Genomic DNA, 22,185 nt, shown 5'->3' on the forward strand with positions numbered 1-22,185 from the left:
CAAGTATATACCTCGGACACCGGTACAGAACACACGCGCAATTACATCAATGTCCATAGTGCAAGAGTTCATTAAAACCATTCTAGTGACCACACGTGAAGGTCAAGGGTGCATAAAGCCAGGGAAAGTTCAGTGCTACATTTCCTTACAAAATATTATATATTAACATGCAATAAATTCGTGAAGAGAGATTTAATTTCCATTGATCCAGTTGAACGTTCATTGGTGTTATATGTAAACTTAGTACCATATTGACATGATTTATTCAAAAGATTGTTTCCATAAGATTTAATTTCCTTCGTAGAGCTCATCATCCACTCATCATCTGAATCAATGAACGAATATTTGAGGAACCATTTGCGTTAAATGATACTGTAAGACACACTGCTTAATGAATTACCCAAGGTAATTCATATTGTCAATGAATGATTTATAGTTATTACAATGGAGTTATATCTGTACATTAAAAAGTCATAATACAATACACCCCGTTTTGTTATTTTAGTATTCGAATAATAATAATAATAATAATAATAATAATAATAATAATAATAATAATAATAATAATAATAATAATAATAGAAAAATAATGAAGGCATTAAATTCAGAGTCAGCCTAATGTGCAAAGGCAAACATTTTGGTGTTGGTCGTCTAGCCTTTGCAGATGATCTTGCAATTTTTCCGATTCCCTAAACACGGCCATTGAACAGGTTTTTCAGCTTAAAACACAAGCAGCAAAGGCGGGTCTACAGGCCTTTTTAGAAAACAAAATATTTAACTTATATCAAGCTGGCAACGAGAGAGCTCACATTGTACAAGAAAAATGTGATACGGGTCAGAGAAAGAAACCTTTACCTTACAGGTGAACAAGATGGACAGGGCGTACCATTTAACTAAGGGCGTCTACAAAAAAACGTCCATATTGTTCAAGGCAAAGCTGAGGCATTGCAACAGTGTGACCCGACCAGAGGTCCTGTACGCTTCAGAATGTCTTGCAATGGACATAAAAGGCCTGATCAAGAATTTGGAAGCTAAAAAAAGAATGATTTCGAGAAAGATCTTAGGATCTCGTCAAAGAAAATGGGGAGTGGAAAAGACGACATAACGACGTAATGTTGAGAACCAATACCATCTGGAAAAGGAGAATGATCTTTTATGGGCATGTGACAGGAATATACCCAACAAGACTGACCAACCGCATCATTACCTTCTTTCAGCACAAGAAAATCAGTGGGACTTGGTTCATTGAGATGGATAGAGACATTGACGAAGTGGGAATCACACACAATGAGAACCAGGAGCGTGTTCTACTTAAGAAGAAACTTCAAGCGTTCCAGCATTTCCGAGACAAGCCAAAAATAGAAACTGGGAAGTCAAGGGAGGAATGAACGACACCGAGAACGCATGCGCAAGTATTGGGGAAGGCATCAAGGTCAGAAGTAGCCAGATGAACAGACGAGGTCTAAAGTTGGCCGATACCGACATGAATGAATGACTAATGTTAATGACTTTATGCCCAATTAACCACTCTTTGACAGTTTACGGAGGTGCTGAGGTGCCACAAGTTTGTCCCACATGAGTTCCTCTACGTGCCAGTAATCTGCTGTTACGATACTCAAGTATTATAATGATTTAACATGTGTGTAACTAAATAGATGTTTAGAAAAAAATCAGTATCCAAATGATTTAAGATGTACTTGTACTAACTTAATTATTATAATTTCTTCTTATAGTAACAAATGAGCCTCGGAAAGTATTACTTTAAAGCTTTAGAACTTAAATTTATCTGGTTGGGGTCTATTTAATTGTACAATAGGACGATTTAGATATAGTATCATATAATTTCTAAATTGGGGAATATTTTGCAATTTTAAACTAGAAATGTGATTCTGTTTGAACCTACCCTGTCACCTTGAAATAATCCATTATGCATATTACTGTTTTTTAGATATACTCGCTGCAAAGGAATCATTTTTTAATAAATTCGTTTAGTAATCCATAAATGACCACAGTCGTTCCTAGAATTTTAAATCTCTCTCCACTTGATACTTTATTGATTTATCCATTCTAACATTAATACAGACGATCAGACCACTTGGTTGTTCTTAACTTTAGTTCACGTGATAAATATTATTCTATTAAATAAGGGTTAGTATAAATAATTTCAAGTTTTCTTGGTTATTTTCATATCAATCCCTGGCTATACCGATGTACCCTTGACGACATAACATATTGATCTGGTCTCTATTTTATAGATTATATCCACTGAGAACATCACCAGCGTTGTTTCAAAGCTAACGGATTGTTAAGGAAATGTATCTTGATTTAACAATAACTTAGAGTCATACTTCACACCATGCGCAGGATTTAATGGTGGTTTCCATTATAACACAGTTTTATTATGAATATAGCTATTTTTCATGAGTGCAAAAGCAACATTTATTATATATTATAAATATTTGTGTTTTTACCGCGTGAAAGTAGTAAAACCTAAATTCAGATCAGTGGTGACCGACTGATTGAGTTTTGCGATTTTCCTCATTCTCAGAAGAGAGAGAGAGAGAGAGAGAGGAAAGGGGCAAATGGTAGAAATACGTATACAAAACCTAATTATTTTATTGGAAAACAAAAATCAATTAACCCACACCTTGCTGCCTGTCATTAAATAATATAGTAAGTAGATCTCTTGCCTGTCCTTCACGGAATCTATCTAGTTTTGATTCTTTCCAAATTCATACTTTCCTCTTTGCTAGATGGTTCAGACAATGAATGTCAACCTACAACCTGTTTTTCAGTCAGTGACCTCGTCACGGATGAAATGAATGAAACCCCCATCTTGCGGCGAAGATAGGAATTCTGCCGGCTGTCGAAGCCTGTCGCACTCCCCGGGGGCAATGATTAATGACTGAGAGATGAAGTGAAATGATAGTGGAGTGTGTTGCTGGAATGAAAGATGACAGGGAAAATCGGAGTACCCGGAGAAAAATCTGCCCCCCTCAGCTTTGTTCAGCACTAATCTCACATGGAGTGACCGAGATGTGAACCACGGAACACAGCGCCGAGGGGCCGACGCATTGCTATCTGAGCCACGGGGGCTTTCATTTCTCCGATAGTGCGTTATTTATTTACCATCTATGCGCAAATGTTGCTTGCCGGTCCCATGGTGTAAGGATAGCGTGCCTGCCTCTTAGCCGGAGGCAACGGGTTCGATTCCCGGCGAGATCAGGCATTTTTACCTAGACCTGAGGGCTGGTTCGAGGTCCACTCAGCCTACGTGATTAGAACTGAGGAGCAATCTGACGGTGATATAGCGGCCCCGGTCTAGAAAGCCAGGAATAACAGCCGAGAAGATTCATCGTGCTGACCACATGACACCTCGTAATCTGCAGGCTTTAGGGTTGAGCATCGGTCTCTTGGTAGGCCAAGGCCCTTCAAGGGCTGTAGTGCCATGGGGTTTGATTTTTTGGCAAATGTTGCTTAATTATATATTTATTATTTATACTCCAGGCCCTTAAACTTCTTTGTTTTGACTTTGACCTTCACTGTTTTTGACTTACTTCTAATCGTGTGGCTTTATCTGTTTTACGTTACATGCAATTTTATTCTTCTGTTATATTACTCCAATTCACCCTCACACCAATCCCGTCTTTTACCGTCTGTTGACCTTATTACCTATTCTGAAACTCACGGACTTGTAAACGTGAATCATCTGATTTAGATCTACGATGGCGACATCAATTTCTACTCGCAATACGATAGTTTATACTGAGCCATCTGGTGACGATCGAAAGTATCATTTAATCAATAGAGCAGTGCTCGCCACACTGTCGGTAGCTCGTGAACGCTGTCTTCCTTGTTGCAGTGCATTAACTCTTCAGCTCTTCGTTTCCTGGTATTTTCAGGAACGATTCCAAAACTTTCAGAAAATAGAGAAAATGGCTCAGTTCATTGCTTCGTCTATTGCGGATACTGACATTGAAGATTTTTCGACTAGTCACTCAGAATTTTCAAAAAGCTGGAAGTGCAACAGAAATTGATCACGATCTGTCACTGAAGTCTGCCGTCTCAAGATACGAGATATTTGGCGACTAGTATACGAAGAATTGTACCATATTTAGTTCCGTGTTTCACTAAGAGCCCAGGTGTTTTTCTACTATAATTTCAAAGTAAAGCGGAAAAGAACAAGTTGGGAACTAAACTCACAGACGGATTTTCGAATGACTATGACTGACTATGAACCGATGTAAAATAAAATAAAATTATGGATTAAAACCTTGCTACCGAGATGTTTAAATGAATTACGTTTTAGCGAGTGTTCTTTAACTTCATAAAAATCTTATATAACTCTTTCTAAACTTAAAATTTAACAAGATTTAAACATATATATAATCACGCTTCATTTGTCTTTCCCTCAAATTAGTATTGGGCCATTGGAGACAAAATTAACTGATACCGGTACATTGAAGAAGCCTTTTCTTCGGATTACAGCTGCCGATCTTTTCTCTGGAAGATTTTCATTTCCCATCACTGTGCTTCTATTTAACATTCCTAGTAGATCACGACTTAATTTCAAGTCGGGGAAATAACCCTCTTTCCACGCGGGGTTTGACGATCCTGGCAACAGAGCATTGGTCAGTGCTATCAAAATTGAAATCTTTCCTCATTGTATAAAAAGTCGTAAACGAGGAAGCACGAGTCCCTCATCTGAATGTGCGGAGTAAAATCTTGGCAGAACGTAAATATTCTTGAAGTCTACTACTTTCACAGCAAAGACCTATAGCATTATCATGTCTTTCAATAGAGGCCATGAATATGCATCAGTTTAATTATTTAAATACATATTTTATTTTAGTTAAGGGATAAATGTTGCTCAAGTAATGAAGTGAATTTAATACAAATCTCAAATATTTTCATCACTCACTGGGTGTATGAAAAATAAAATTACTGCGATATATTATAGCAAAGTAAGTTAACTCGTTGTTTGCAATTGAAAAATAGACTTAGTATTTATATTTACGCTGGAGATGGCACTTTGTTATTGACGTGCTGTATCAGTTGAATACTATTCAAGACCAGATCAACATTTATTTTTACAAAACTGTTTATTTAAGGGATTATAATTGTTTGTTTGCCACCCACAGTTTATCTATCAATCCTTTCATTTATTGCAACTTTCACAAGACCAAATCACTCTGGTTCTGTTCATCAAGGCTATAAAAATGTGAACGTTTATTAGGAAGTTATAAGCAAACTGAACTACAATGTCCTTAATAATAGATAAATGACTAAAAGACAAATTCATACTAATTAACGAAATAAAAGTTTCTTAAATTATCAGATAGGCAAATTACATAACATATCTCAGAGTGCCAGACAATTTTAAGGATGTATCATATAGAAGACTGCCATAATATTATGTGGTATAATTAAATTTCGTCAGTATTATACAGTAAAGGAATTATTTCTTCATTGTATTACTCCAAAAATTCTGTAATTTGAAAAAAATACATTAATCGTACAGTGAATTAGTTCATAAGTAATTTATTTTATACTTCATTGTAAATGTAACCGTTTTAGGCCTCCCATTATTAACACAAACTTAACAATGGAACACTGAGTCTCACGGACGTGTGATGAGAAAATGTATAGAAGTTCGTAAAACAAGTTCTTTGTTTCCTTTTGAAAGAACAGAACCAGAGACCACACCCAATTATTTCAGTTCAAGAACAGTCCTTGATGAAACTGCATGTAATACACTCTTTAGTTTTACTCCATCACAAAGTAGAAAAACACGTGTGAGTAAATATTATGTTAGTGAAAGAAAATTATTTTTATCTTGAGACAACACTCATCTCAGCCATTAAATCAAGTTACTCATTTCTCAATGTAAGTACATATAATTACTTTTAAGATTGACAGCGGAACACAATTCCCCATAATATTTCAAAGTGAATACTTTAGTTAGACGTTTTTGGACTAAACAGATTTCAAATATTATCGCAACACCATTAAGATAATAATTATTCAGTAAAGACAGAGTCTTTTTCACTTTGAAAAATTATGAGATTCTGAAGGTTATATTGCAAGGGATTAATATTTTTGTAAAAAAATTTAACAGCTGTACTTCTCATGCTGCTGACATGACAAATTAATGACTGTTACTTTGTTGAAACAAGCAGATCTTTAAATTTAAACCTAAATATCAAATGGTGCAAATGTGTACCAATAGAAAAATAATTTTACTTTCTATTTTACACAGTAAGAAAGACTGAATTATCAGGGTTATCCCACTGCTAAGTAATATTCTATACCATCGTTGCGCCCGGAAGTACCGTTATGTGATATTGTTGAGAGGAGCATACTGACCCGTACCACATGTAATACATAACAAGGATTCATTAAAATAGTTCATGCAATAATGAACCTTACATGACAAAACCTTTCTGGTCAGAGTTCTACGCTGAAGTGTTATAACACAGCGGCTTTTCTAGGTGCAAGGGCGATGTGCAATGGTATTCCTTAACATTTTATTTTTGCTGGTGCTTCGACCTGGTATTAAGTTATATCGGCTTTTGGTGACAATAAGGCAGGAAAAATACTGCAAATGGGAAGGAAGCAACCGTGATCTTAATTAAGGTATGGTGTCAGAATATGTCTGGTGAGGAAATTGGAAAACACAGAGAGACACCGTCAGGCCTGCAGGTTGAACCCACCGTCTCTCGTATGCCAGGTAACAGCTTACGTCGTCCGAACCATGCAGCCAACTCATTCGATCCTCCTCTATTTTAAAACCATGTGCAATGATTTAACATTCCGCACTGGATTCTCATTAAAAAAACCTTCTAAGTCCACATCAATATCTAAAACTGTAGCACACACTTTTCGATGCTAGTTAAGGGGTAAAATTTAAGTTTGGTTCAAAAGCACAAAGTATTCACTGGAATTCTCCTAAACAAGTGCTCGAATAGTTTGACGGTCCTCAAATTTACGAGTGAATAAAACATACCGGTACAATGTTAAGTGTTCAACATTGAGTACATTACACACACCTGAGCACTGGAAGTAAGGGGACCGGGCGAGTTGGCCGTGCGCGTAGAGGCGCGCGGCTGTGAGCTTGCATCCGGGAGATAGTAGGTTCGAATCCCACTATCGGCAGCCCTGAAAATGGTTTTCCGTAGTTTCCCATTTTCACACCAGGCAAATGCTGGGGCTGTACCTTAATTAAGAGCACGGCCGCTTCCTTCCAACTCCTAGGCCTTTCCTATCCCATCGTCGCCATAAGACCTATCTGTGTCGGTGCGACGTAAAGCCCCTAGCAAAAAAAAAGTAAGGGGCACTACGTTCAGTCTTTGACACCATTGAATGTTTAATTTATTGTATTTTTCTTACTCCTCTTTTGGGACGTGAATCATAGCCTCTTGCGTGGAATAATAGGTATTTTAGTCAGTGGGAAAAGGCATTAAGTGTCTTCGTCGTACTGAGATATAGAGCAATAATAAAAGTGACCTAAATTGCCAATTTCATGTAAATCAAGAAAATATTTTTGAAAATGGGTATTTAAAGGGACAAGGCAGAAATATCGTTATATTTTTCACAAAATATTGACGCAATCTCCGAAAAATCCAGACCTGCTTCTTCAGCCAAAATACAATGACATTATAAACTACTTAACGTTTTACTGACGGAATGACATCGATATTACAGAATCTTACATCATTCAAACGTTGCGACAGGGTTCCCAGTCGAGGATAACTAGAACTGAAATGCTCTCTTTGTTTAAGATATCATTAACAAAGCATTAACACATGACTTCATCATATGAGAATTATATTACAACTTTATAGCCAGATTGTATTAAATTATCCGTCAATAACATCATGTTGAAATTTCTTTAAGAACTAGAAATTTTATATTACACGAGGTTTATTTCTGATTACAGTAATGAACTATATATTGTGAGCATTATATTTGGGATTGTGAGCATTCGTTATTCGGTTTCTTGATTTATAAGATTTGTGGCAATGTCATTTTATGCGGTACTTTGTTTTATTCATTCTTTTATAGTCCTATGGTCTTCGACTGCGCACTTTCTCAACGCTATTAAGAGCGAATAATATTCCTTCATCTATTTTAATTATTATGTACATAGCATTTAAATTTGCCTGTAGTAGAACTTAATATTTCCCTGATATTCCAACTACAAACTCCATGATGGATTTGTGTACATTTACCGTATGATTAACACCATATTTAAGTTCAAGTTGTTCATGTGATAATTGTAATCTAATTTACGATTTTATAATTATGTTACATTACCAGATAGCGACATTGTGATTTGTCAATTTTGCTTTATAATTTTTATACCACATGTAAAAGTCAAATCCAATTATTTTTTAAAAGAAGACACAAATAAATATATGAGAAGTGGATTTTGAAAGACGTAAAATGATGAATTATTGTGTAAGAATTGCTCATGGAACATATAACTAACAACACGCACAAGCGAGTCATAGAGGAAATATTTTAGTTCTGGTGTAAATATTTTAAGTTTCTCACATTGTACTCTTTTATATTCATTGCAGAGGTATATTTTTGCAGGATGTACGAAAATTCTGTCCAATGATAAGTGTGCATGATATACCGGATAAAGGTAACAACTAAAATGAGGGTAACTTCTAATAATCATCCAGACCGAAATGGGGGAAGTTATATAATTTCGTTGTAGATGAGATGTGATGGCCAAACGCCCCTGAAAGGAGCACACAGGATGTCCTAAGCGCACATTTATGTATCTAGTTACCGTGAAATGTCACGATCCATCAAAAACTAGATTTCGCCGAACTTCGCACGAGTACAGTACTTTCTTCACTCATACCGTCGTTAAAAATTGAAATATTTAAATGCCACCAAGCAAAATGATCGAGAAAGCTCTCGTCCAAAAATTATGGCTGCAAAAATAATACTTTTTTCCAGATGGATGAAGGTTGGCTCCTAAACTCAATTTAATTTTCGTGATTACTTAAAGGATTATTCAAAGATTTCTCCTACATCATGTATACATCTGGCGAAGACGTTGATTACGAATATTGCACTAAAATATTAATTGTCTTGGCAATTTGTATTCTTTTAAATACTCTGGTGTTCCCCTTGAGTGCAATGAAGAGCAGAGGAGGATTGGATTTTGGAGAAGTAGGAAATCATTTTGAAATCTATAAGGATGTAAAGAACTCATAAAGTACCAGTTACGTAGATTACTTCTGGAATATTCTTTGATATTTTCTACCAATAACACGTCAGTGTCCCGAGTGAATTGATTATTTATTTGTTACCTTGTATTCGTGCAAAGGCGTGTTTGAGCCCCACATCGCTGTCTTAGAGATGATTCACCGTGAATTTAATTTTCACGTCAGGTTAATGGTGGAGCATTATCTAATAATACCTACGGTCACTTATTATCCATTCCTAGACCTTTACCATCTCATCGTGACTAGAGATCTTATTTATCTCTGACGTTAAAATAGAAAAAAGAACAAGTCGAAGTACGTGAATCACGACTTAGCAATGGGGTGACAGTAATATAAGAATTTAAAATCTAAACGTCTGTCATTGATGTAGATGATTATGTACTCTCAGTAACATTTGGGCTATTTATTTTTTCTAATACTATCAGTACACTGTTAAAATAATCAATAATTTTTGTTTAATCAATTAGAGATTTCCATCTGTGTACTGAATAGTGTAGTTCTACAGTAAAATTCGTGAGAGACTGAAACATTTGGAAAATATTTTCTCACAGTGTTTTTAAGATTAGATGAAGCATCTAATGTATTGCTTTTGACTGTATATACAAGTTAGTTTGATCAAGGACCGTAGTTAGTTTATACTAAACAGGACTGAAGCTAGCGTGGTCTTGGCCATGCCTGGTGTCTTCTCCACATTCAGGTTTGTAGAGCAGCACCAGATCTCCATTCTTCTGCCTCCTCTTCTTCTTCGTCCTCTTCCTCTTGCTGAAAGGGGGCCACCACGTGTGGCCACGCTCGTGACGTCAGCCGCCCCGGCGCCGTCTTGTGAACTGCCCTCAAGCTCGCCGCCTCTATGCTATCGTAACAATCTGTTCGGGCTCCGGGGACCAGCAGTTGTCTGACAGCCAGCAGCCTATCACCACCGTGATGAAGCCGATCAGCAGGGCTAGTACTATGTACGGCTCCGCGTTTCCTGCAACAGACATTCACTTATAAGAGCCAGAGGAAATTAACTGTTGAATCAGAATACATCTTTAGATACAATGCAAATACTGATCGAAGCTCTTAACCCTTTTCATTGACTGTAATGCCGTGCAAGACAGTTTTGTATTGTGGAATTGTACGGCTGGAGATAAGCTAGCTGGTGGGTTCTTTTCAGGCAACAGGAGCTAAGTTGGTAGATGTCGGTGAGATAGGCCGTGACCAGATTGTTCAACCTTGGCCAGTTTGATATACAGGTTGCCTGTAACACGCACAATACTCTAAAGGACGGGACAAGAAGATAATAATAAAAATAATTTCGTGTGGCTATTTCTATCCGAGTGCAGCCCTTGTAAGGCAGACCCGCCGATGAGGGTGGGCGGCACCTGCCATGTGGAGGTAACTGCGTTTTATTGTGGTGGAAGATAGTGTTATGTGTGGTGTGTGAGTTGGAGGGATGTTGGGGACAGAACGAACACTCAACCTCCGGGCCACTGGAATTAACCAATGAATGTTAAAATCCCCGACCCGGCCTGGAATCGAATCCGGGACCCTCTGAACCGAAGGCCAGTACGCTGACCATTCAGCCAACGAGTCGGACGGGACAAGAAGGTGAAATGCCGTGATCGCTGTGTTTACGTAAGTGAATGAATGGAAACCTATTGACGGGTCAGGGATGTAATGAATGAAGCATATATAGGCTATTAATAGGAAGGGGTCACCACTCCCAGAGTGATTTGTTAATGACTGATAGATGCTATGAAATGAGAATGGAGAGTGTTGCTGGAATGAAAGGTGACAGGGAAAACCGGAGTACCCGTAGAAAAACCTGTCCCGCCTCCACTTTGTCCAGCACAAATCACACATGGAGTGACCGGGATTTGAACCATTGTACCCAGCGATGAGAGGGCGACGCGCTGCCGCCTGAGCCATGGACGCTCTGTGTTTACATAAGTGTAAAACCAAATTGTCGAAACATTTCACAGTCAAAGCAACTGACACCAAACGAGTAAAATCACGACACATGTAAAAGAAAAGTTACCTAGAATGTATTTATTTATTCTAAAAGATCTCTTTATTAAGTAATATGCACCTACATTTTCTCTTGCCTGACTCTGAATAAAGGAAGAAAATTATTTTTACTGGATTGTTGAAAGTCATTTATTTATTATTTATTTCTTACTAAATTAATACGAAATATAATATATTTTTCATACATGTATGTTGAATAAAATATTGATTGATTGATTGATTGATTGATTGATTGATTGATTGATTGATTGATTGATTGATTGATTGATTGATTGATTGATTGATTGATTGGTACATTGATTGTTCAATACAATAATTACAGTCATTAAACAGAATTTCTCTCCTTCTTAAATCTTGTAACACAACAGTATGGAAATTTTGCGCTACTTATATGCATTAATAATACTGTTTTACTACCACAGCTCCTCCATAACTCGAATATGAGAGAAAATTTAAAGAACGCATTCTTTCACTTTACCTGCAATACAAAATGGACATAATAACTTTTATTCCAAGATATTAATGCCCTGTTTACACTCTAAATGTATTTGTGCGTCCACTCGCTGACATAAGGAGAGTGCACGTTAGACACGACTGATGTAACTCTCTTTTACTGGCCAGCATCCTTGAAAAGTCTGGTTTACGTGACCGTTCATATCACCATCATAGCCAAAGGAGCTCCCTTTTATGCGCAATACAAACCAATTTTCATTTTAAAACTCTCCTATACCTTTCCTGGGATCCAAATTAAGGCTGCCTTAATGAGAAGTAATTTCAACTCTTTTTTTTACAATTTGGTTTACGTCGCACCGACGCTGATGACAAAGATGGGAGAGGAAAAGATACAAGATTAGGAAGGAAGCAACCGTGACCTTACTTAGACGGGAGTGAAAATGGGAAACCACGGAAATCCATCTTCAGAGGTGTGGTCAGTTCGGTTCGAACCCACTATCTACGGATTGCAAGTTGACAGCTACGTGAAATGTATTAATCAGCCATCAGGAACATTAGAGGTAAGTTTGACTGTTGTACCACGGGTTGAGTAGGTGCATTTCTGACATTTTGCAGGGTACTGATGGCAGTAATGATTTCTCTTCTAGAACGGAGGAAGGGGTCACCTTGTTGCTGTATTTGGTCCCGTAACCCGGAATTTTGTGAGCTTAAATTAGAGGTGAATGCGGAATATATAGTTGTGATATATGGCAATCATATATCAGCCATCCTCTTGATATAATGAAACATTTTATCCGCAGTTCCATGATTCTTGGCAAGTACTTGAATATTGTGTCTAAATTTACACAACGTTCCTTTTAGTAACTAATTGAGTGTTTCACATCATCAGCATACAGTGAACCATATGCACAATTGATTGAAAGTACGAGGTCTACCCAGAAATTTTCTCTCATTGAAAAAATAAGACAACATACTTACATGAAAAAAAATTGGCAGTCGATGCAGAAATATTGGAGCTATTTTTAGACATAATACCACAAAACTTGAGATACTGGGAATATCGTAGGATCAACGTTTGTGCGCCAGTGTCGTATACGTCTGCCGCCTGGAAATGTAATCAGAATGTCATATTCATCTTCAGTTCTCCGCCGGCGTAAAAATTCTGACAGGGGGAGAGGAATTCCTTGGGGTACACGAAAAATTGCAAATCGCTGGGAACAAGATCAGAACTTTACGGTGGATAAGCAAACACCTCCCAGCTAAACTCATACAGAAGAGTTGAACAGTGCCCAGCCGTATGTGGGCAAGCATTGCCGTGGATCAGCACAACACCCGCACTAAGCAATCCACACCTCCCTTTTTGAATGGCCCATCGCAATTTCCGTAGAAAATCACAGTTCAAAACTCGCAGGCAAAGAAAAAATACGAACCAACATTTCAATTCACTGCTCTGCGCAACTGAAATAAGGCCGGTATATGATTCATACGTCGTAGATCTTTCGCCCATGTTCTTATTTCCCGGGTAAATAAGTTTACAAGAAAAGGAATAGGTAACTTAATTTCCGGATGATCGGCCTATAAGTATCCGCGCACCCTTTGCACACCCTAAACTACAGTGTGGACGTCGTTAATACACCTCTTCTCCTGACCGAGACGGCTGACAGTCGGATGTTGTTCAAAACTACGCCATACGTACAGACTCAATGTACTGTGGAGAATTAGTGTATTCCAACATGGAATGGTTATTGGTCGCCACATCGGTAAGCAGTCAGTTAGGGCAATTTCTATCCGTCTGAAATTGTCCAAGTTGGTTGTCGTGGTCGTAATTGTGAAGTGAAAGTGGAAAGAGACTAACCTAATAAAACCACGGCCAGGTAGGCCATGTGTGTTAACCGACAAGGTCTGTCAAGACTGAAGGAGAAGGAAATGAAATATCGCGTTGAACCTCGTGATACTGTTAGCTGTGAATTACACAGTCCCAATAGCTGTGCAGCTAGTGCCATGACTGTGTGCCGGGAGATACGCAGACTGGGGTTTTAGGTAGCCCATAATAAATAAAACAATTTATACAAACTTTTCTTTTACACCACATTTATACGGTCACACACGCTGCAACAAATCTGCGCATTCACAAGATGTTTGACTTCTACCGTAATGTGAAGATATCCGAAGCAGCTAGTCTAGCAGTTATATCAGATTGGGACGCAAGTCCATTCGCACTGTAATCCATACATAAAGAAAATTCAGCCTGGGGAGGTCACCAACCCGCTCTACAGCAGCGATAACACAGTTGTCCTTGCACGGGAATGGCTAGGAGTTACGCGGGCAACTTACCCGTCAACGCTGTTAAGTGGGTACACATAACTTCCAGGCGTCCTAAATGGCGATACAAACGGACTTTTGTCCCCACCAAATTAAAGTGCTTGTGTTGGGATGGAAAGTATGTAGCAAATATACGGAGCAGACGTAGGAACTGGATAAATGACGGGTTGAAAAGGAGTTGGTAACAGATATGGAAATCTCCAGAAAGAGTTACAAATCCTTGCGCAACTTGGCTATTAGGATATTTACGTTACTGCTCAAGTTATTTCCGTGAATTGTTAGATGTTTTCAATCAGGAAAGAATTATTAGAGATGGGATACTCAGTGTCACACAAAAATATATTTTTGTAAATTTTGCATTTTTTTCCGTCTCGGTTCACCTTTGAAGGCCTGAAGTTCGAAACTGCAATTATGGGTAAAATTGTAGACGAAACATACGGTAAGCTCTTCTAACCATTTCGCAAATAGAATTCTTGCAAAATTAGTTCTATTTCTTCACAAGCATCTCACTACCACAGTTCTTTTAGATATGATTCTTATAGACATCACAATTCCGGAAGAGCTGATAAGCGTGAATGAAATCTCTCTCTGAATTTGCAATTCGAAATTGTTGTTGTGATGATTTTATCTGTATCAGAGTTCCAATTCAGTTGAGGATTGCTTGTGCAACCACTGTGCAGAAACGTAGTTACGCGCTGGCATTTGTTGTACAACACGACATGTTGCACACATTTCAAACGCACTTGAATTTACACCACAAATTCAAGATAGTTGAGCAACACTTCAAATTTCACCATACTCGATCCATCAGTTTGCACAACATTTTCTATTCAACAAATTCTTTGATCGTGTATAATCACGATCTGATTGAAATGGCGTTTAGTGCAGGGAGTATCCGATGACAAGTTTGGCTCGCCAGATGTCGGTCTTTTGATTTGACACCCGTAGGCGACTTCCGCCTCGTAATGAGGATGAAATGATGATGAATACACATTTACTTAGCCCCCGTGCCAGAAAAATTAACAAATTATGATTAAAATTCCAGACACTACTGGGAATCGAATCCGATACCGCTGTGACCAAAGGCCGGCACGCTAACCATTCATCGATGAAACCTGACACGATCTGATACACGTCCATACAACACAAATTTCACCGCTGAACGCCAATTGCCACATTCTGTAATACAAAAATCGCAGCAACTAGTGAACTAACTTGATTGTCAGTTTGATTGCTGACTGTGATTACACCTGGATTTTATACACCTCCAGCAGTTTAGTGAAATATTAATCATGTTCACTACGAAATTGGAATTCATCCTGTAAATGAAGTTATTTACTAATGGATGAATGTTATTCTAGTCAGGCATGACATTTGTGGCTAGTGTGTTCGATTCCTTGTTTTCATTTTGGAATTCAGTTTTACAGCAAACTGTTTAAAACCGCTAGAATTTATAAACCTAATGACCTCAATATTAGCGCTTTGATTTAGACGTAATAAAATCACTTTGCAGAGGTACGTGATACCAATATGAATCAAAGAGAGGTTCAATATTTGCAGCCACACGCTGCTTCATTTATTTCCATGAGATTTACTCTGATTTATTTTCGAGCATCATAAATTTAAAGGCTCTGGTTGGCTCGATATGTCAAATAACATTAATTCATTTCTGTTACTGTACTCTTTATTTATTTATCATCTTAACTTCCTACATATTCAACCCTGGATTGTTTACTAGCTAAGCTTAAAATATTTATGTGAGTCATTTCAAAATAATTGAGTCGTAAAAGCATTTCGTGGCTGCCGGGACAAAAACCTCCTATGTGAAATATTCTAGCTTTGCACTTTGGCCGGTAAGGTTCTGTCATCTAAGGTGCAATATTGTGTGAATATTGTCAAAGTATTCTTCAAAATGTATGTGCTGCGGGTCAGTATATCTCCAAAAATATTATCACATAGGAGGTTTTGTCCCGAAAACGATGATTTATTACTTTGTACTTTAACATCGTATAAATATATCGATGTCATGTTCAGTATTATTACGTCTTAAACCTCTTATGAATATTTTGTACTATAAATGTTATCAAGTTTTGATGGGAAGAGTATTAGCTATGAACCTATTCATTTTATTTAAGCCAATTTTTGAATTTCCTTAATTTGGGCACCAATAACTGTCTAACCAAATTTTCCGTACTACATGGTGATTTAACTATTAATCGTTATATTATTTTGGAATTAATATTTGTTTTATCAATAATATTTTCAATTACTCGACCAAATTAATTAGAATTTTATTAGGATGGGATGGTCTTGTTTCTCACTGATTAGTTATTTATTATCAGAATGTTAAATCTTATAATGTGGATTTATTAACAGCCTTATCTAACCGAATTGGGAATGCAGCGTTATTAATGGCTACTGCATGAATAATAACGTGTGGAAGTTGAAATTATGTATATTATTTAGATTTTGGTAAGGATTCTTTTATTATGATGTTAATTGGTGACATTGTAGTACTGCCTGCTATGACTAAAAGCACTCAAATACCCTTTTCTTCATGGTTATCAGCAGCTATAGCTGCTCCAACACCTGTATCATTGCAGGAAATGGAAGTGACTTTATTTTTACAATTTCCCTTAATTCGCACCGTCAGGTAGGTTTTACGGTGACAGTGGGAGAGGAAAGGGGCTAGGAGTGTCAAGGAAGCGGCCGATGCCTTTATTAAGGTACAAGCCAAGAATTTGCCTAGTGTGAAAATGGGAAACCACGAGAAACATCTTCAGGGCTATCTAGAGTAAGGTTCGAACCTACCAACTCCCGGATTGTTCCAAAATTTGTATGCAAACGATCCTTATTTAAATAACATCCTTCATGCTTATGTACTTTACCAGTACATAAATAATGACTGATAAATTATGATACATCTAAAGATACACGTTAAATACCATGTTGGGTTGATGTACACCTTACCGCACGTAGGCGTACAGGGAATTTCGTATACCCCAGGATGTAAATACGTAGAAATCCTAACAATTACAAGAGGGACACCGGCTATCAATTAAGTAATACCTGGATGACAGCCATTAAGAATTTATGTAGGTAGTTTCCTTCCCTGTACCTTCACTATTGTTTTTTTGACTCGTTGTTTTCCAAAGTCGTACGTTCCTCGTCGACATATGTTGCATTCTAGGCCTATGTCTGTCATACACCTGTCATATATTACGCAAACACGTTATGTGAAACGCTTAGTATGATTGTGATGGTTCGGTCAGCTTACGCTTCGAACGCTAGCTTTGTGCCACGTCCTGGGGGCCATCTGGTGGCGAATGAACGTACCATTTACACTTCTATTTAACGTCCAAATTCAAAGTGTCATTGGTTTAAGAAGCCTTTCTCATGGACAGTCGAGATTTCTTCTGAGGACGCAGAGCACAGTTCTCTGCGAAACGATAAGAATTTCACCTTATTTTCTTGACATGGCATAAGTCCAAACGCCTATAAGTTATCATGTTAATAATAATAATAATAATAATAATAATAATAATAATAATAATAATAATAATAATGCTTGTTTGTCAAACCCCTTTCCCGTTTCCCTAGTGGGTCAGGTAAGAGGTGAGACGAATCTCTCGTGACGGTTTTTTATGACCGTATGCCCTTCCTGACGTCAACCTCATCAGAGGAGTTGATGAGATGAAATGAATGACTTGATATATGATAGTAGGAAGGAAGAGGGTGAAACGTGGTGCCGGCACATAGCCTACTCCTGTCGAATAGTACCAAGGGGTCTGATCAAGGCTTAACGTCACCATCCGATGGACGAATAATCATCAAGAGCATCATATGCGCTCACTCCATACGAGCAACTGCGGAGAGGCTTGAAAAATAATCCAGACAATCAGACAATCAGACAATCTACAGATTAGATATTGAATACCACCACCTCCCCTATCATGCTGGCCAACATTCTGATAGTGAAATTTTTCGACCAACGGGACTCGGACCGGCTAACCACAGTCTAAGACCATTTATACGTCAGTGCTTTAACCATCATGGCCACCAGGCGGGCTGATAATAATAATAATAATAATAATAATAATAATAATAATAATAATAATAATAATAATAATAATAATAATAAAATCATGGGCATAGTGCAATTTGACATTGTTCATGCGACATGAAATGTCTTCTAGGTTGCTAGCATTGGTCATTTTAATGGTTTAACTGCATTTGTGTATTCATAACGTCGCCATAATTTCATTCTTTACTAATATAATGGGACCTGTGTGCTGCTGTTTTACTCTTTATGCGGACGTCAAAACATGTTAACACGGTTCGTTGGTTGGTGTGATTATTTCCATATCCTCTCCTAACAGAGTAACAGAGTAACAAACCATGTCCATGGAGAAGACTAGAGGGAATTCATAACAGAGCAGTGTCGCGGGACGCTGTCGCCTGTCAGTTAGGCTGTCAGCACGTCAAGACGCTACTGAAACTCTAGTCTAGATTTACGTATACCATCCCTAGGGAATAACCCTCACTTCCTTCAAATGAAACTCGGCGATCCAGTTTATGTAAATTGAAATACTGAACGGGAGTTTATTTGCAGAAAACTCCACGATGGTGGTACTGCAGCAAGGAGAGGATAAAGAATTGTAAAAGTGCTGCTGCCATAGATAATATGAAACCACAATGAAACGTAGATGCATCACGGTCCGGTATAGTGACAACATGCATACGTGTTGCATTAAGCAGTACGTTCAATACTACTACTACTACTACTACTACTACTACTACTACTACTAATAATAATAATAATAATAATAATAACACACCAGCAGATGTCCCGAACCGGGTAATCTTCTGGTCCAAAATTCATAGATGGCAAATTTACCGAGAGGAAAGCCCAAAAAAGAAGACCGGAAAAACTTGGTCTGATGAGAGAAAAGACGCCCATAGTAAAATAATGAAAGAAATATTGGCACAAAGGAAGGCAATCGCACGCCTCTAAGTACTCTGCGTACTCCTAATGGTATTATTCGCAAATATGCAATAATTAATAATTTTATTTATTATCGTTCCGGCCATCTATGGACCACGTTTTACAGTTTTTACCTTATTTTTCACCAGTCCTGACTTCACATTCTGCCAGTACTTCTTCATCCTTGCACTGACTTCTTTCTTCTGTTCTTCTGTGTAGGTTCTCTTTTTCTTCTTTTTCTTCTTCTTCTTCTTCACAAGTTCTTCCCCAGTCTCCTGGAAACCCTTGAACTACTTCACTTTTTGTCTAAATTTGTTTCTGTCCAGTATGTCCTCTTTTTCTACTCCTATCCTGGCCAGGTCGGTCCTTACTTCCCGAAAGCATTTTGGTTCCGTCTTCCTTGGGCTGAAGAAGCTGAAAATACTTTTTGTCAGTCGGTTGGTGTCCATTCTCTCTAGATGTCCATAAAATTGAAGCCTTCGCTTTTTCATCAATACGACGACTTCCTCTGTCTCCTGGTATAGTTCTTTGTTGGGTCTAAGTCTCCTCTCCCCACCTTTCATTTTCGAGCCCAAGATCTTCCGGAGCATTTTCCTCTCTTTCTTTCTGATGTTCTTTCTGATGTTCCCTTTCCAATCATGTCCAATATTTCTGCTGCGTATAAGCATTCAGGTCTGATGACTGTGTCCAGATGTCTTAATTTGGCTCCATATGACAAAGCTTTCTTGTTGTAGGTGCCTCTAGTGAGCTGATACGCTGTTTCCATTTTTCTCGCTCGTTCTATTAGAGCTAGCTTCTCTGATCCATTCTCTTGAACTATTTCTCCAAGATACTTGAAGCTCTTTACTCTTTTGACTTTCCCCTCTTTCAACTTTAACATTAATAATAATAATAATAATAATAATAATAATAATAATAATAATAATAATAATAATAATAATAATAATAATAATAATAATAATAATAACAATAATAATAATAACTTGAAATTCGGCAAAGAAAGATAATGAGGAAGATACTGGGGCCAGTCAAGGGAGGGGACACTTATAAAAGACGGCCTAACCAAGAGCTCTACAAGTACTGTGAAAGAATAACGAATGTAGCAAGGGAGAGACTCCTAGCATTCTATGGGCACGTCTACAGGATGAATCCTACCAGGTTGACCAACCGGATTCTCAGCTACTGGCAAAATAGGAAGACCAAGCCACCATGGTTGATCGAAGTGGATGAAGATCTACAGGAACTGGGAATAACAGAAGGAATCTTAAAGGATCGGACAGCACTCAGGAAGATGCTTAAACATAAGAAGTTCCAGGACAGACTACCAACAAAGAAGACTGGCGCCCTTTGGACAAAGGAGAGGAAGGAGCAGCACAGCCTGAGGATGCGCAACTACTGGGCAAACATCAAAGCCCATTCCAAAATGCAATAGTTGAATGTCGTGGTCCTTAGCTGACTATACGAAACAAGAAAGAGAATAATAATAATAATAATAATAATAATAATAATAATAATAATAATAATAATAATAATAATAATAATAATAATAATAATAATAATAATAATAATAATAATAATAATAATAATAATAATAATAATAATAATAATAATAATAATAATAATAATAATAATAATAATAATAATAACCACTATTAAAAGGGCTCCTCAGCTCTTGAAATTAGGAGACGAAAAATGAAAGAGAGTTAAGAGGTTTATGTGTTTGGGATAAACATTACAAGAGAATGCGTCAGAAAACGATGCCATTGAGCAGTTGGCGAGAAATATGGAAATGGGAATTCCACAAACAAGGAACACTTACAACAAAAAGATGCTATCGTATAGGGCCAAACTAGACATATTTTATAAATCTCAGTGTCTGGAAAAGGTGATCTTGTTGATATCGGGAAGAGAGAAAAATAATACTCAGAAAACGTAGAGGCCTAAATGTAAAAAATAGCGAGGGGAGAGTCAAATCTAACAAAGAATTGTATCAAAGAACTGAAGAATTGGTTCAATTGATAAGAAAGGAAAGGGTACAGTTTTACAGACATTTGTTGAAGACGGACAATAACAGACTGATTAAGATAATCTTTGAATTCTTCCCGAAAAGGAAGACGTAGCTGAAAGTGAGGTTAGACATGACGAAGGTAGGGGTCGCGGAAGATGATACAATGGAGAGAAATCTATTTAGACAACTCGCTCGTCAAAAAATTCCGCAGTTTTATGGGGTTGGCCCCGTTTTACGGTCGAATTCCCTTCCTGACCACAATCCTACGTCTAGGCATGTATTTATTACTAGCGAATGTACCCGTGCTTCGCTACGGTATTCTACATTGTATTCGAATATCGAAGTAAATAGTGTACATGCAGTAAATAAGATTGTTTTAAAATTGCATGTCTCTTAGCGTTATCCGAGAAAGAGCATGGGGAGGTCCCCGTATGTTGTTTCCAATGTAAAGTGTTTGTTACGGATTTGTGATATAACGGCAGGCTCACTTGCCTACTGCCATTCATAATCGAGTTGGGAAGTTTACATTATAATTACAGGCCCCATTGCCTACTACGCGGACAGAATCAATTTGGGGAGTTTTCGTTAAAATGGCAGCCCCCCTTTCCTACTTCCAGACAGATTACAGTTGAGGAGTTTCTATTATAATGGCAGGCAATTACCCTACTATCACTCGAAATTGACTTGTGCAGTTATCATTATAATGCCAGGCCCATTTTCCTACTGCCAGCCAGCTTACTGCCAGTCACACCAAGTTGGTGAGTTTCCATCAAAATAGCAGGCCACTATGCCTAATGCCAGTCACATATTAGATGAGGACATTACTTTATAATGGCGGGCACCCTTGCCTTCTGCCAAACACAATCGGGTAGGGGACTATTAAACAAAACTGCATGCTCACTTGCCTTCTGCAAGTCAAATCGAGAAGGGAACTATTCATTACAATTGTAGGCCTTCCTTACTAATGACAGTTACACAGGAGTTGGAGAAGGAACCCTTTCCTACTGCTAGTCAAAGTCGGTGTGGGGAGTACTGATTACAATAGCAGACCCACCCTTTCTTGATCGCTAAAATTCGACATCAGTGAATATATATAGATCGACATACGAAAGTATATGCGTGTTTACAATATTGAAGACCTTCATTTACAGATTAACTGCTAC

At 37.8% G+C, this 22,185-nt stretch overlaps 1 protein-coding gene across 1 annotated transcript in view; it reads right to left on the reverse strand.

Annotated features, from left to right (window-relative positions):
- Positions 1 to 9,969: 9,969 nt before the first annotated feature.
- The window catches only part of LOC136875855 (uncharacterized), a 602,304-nt gene continuing 590,088 nt past the window's right edge, over positions 9,970 to 22,185 (reverse strand). Inside the window, exon 3 of the mRNA XM_067149472.2 lies at positions 9,970 to 10,215. Within this exon, the coding sequence (XP_067005573.1) occupies positions 10,094 to 10,215 (122 nt within the window). The 3' untranslated portion in view covers positions 9,970 to 10,093. The remainder of the gene's footprint in view (positions 10,216 to 22,185) is intronic.

The sequence above is a fragment of the Anabrus simplex genome, chromosome 6 (assembly GCF_040414725.1).
Source record: "Anabrus simplex isolate iqAnaSimp1 chromosome 6, ASM4041472v1, whole genome shotgun sequence".
Taxonomy (NCBI): domain Eukaryota; kingdom Metazoa; phylum Arthropoda; class Insecta; order Orthoptera; family Tettigoniidae; genus Anabrus; species Anabrus simplex.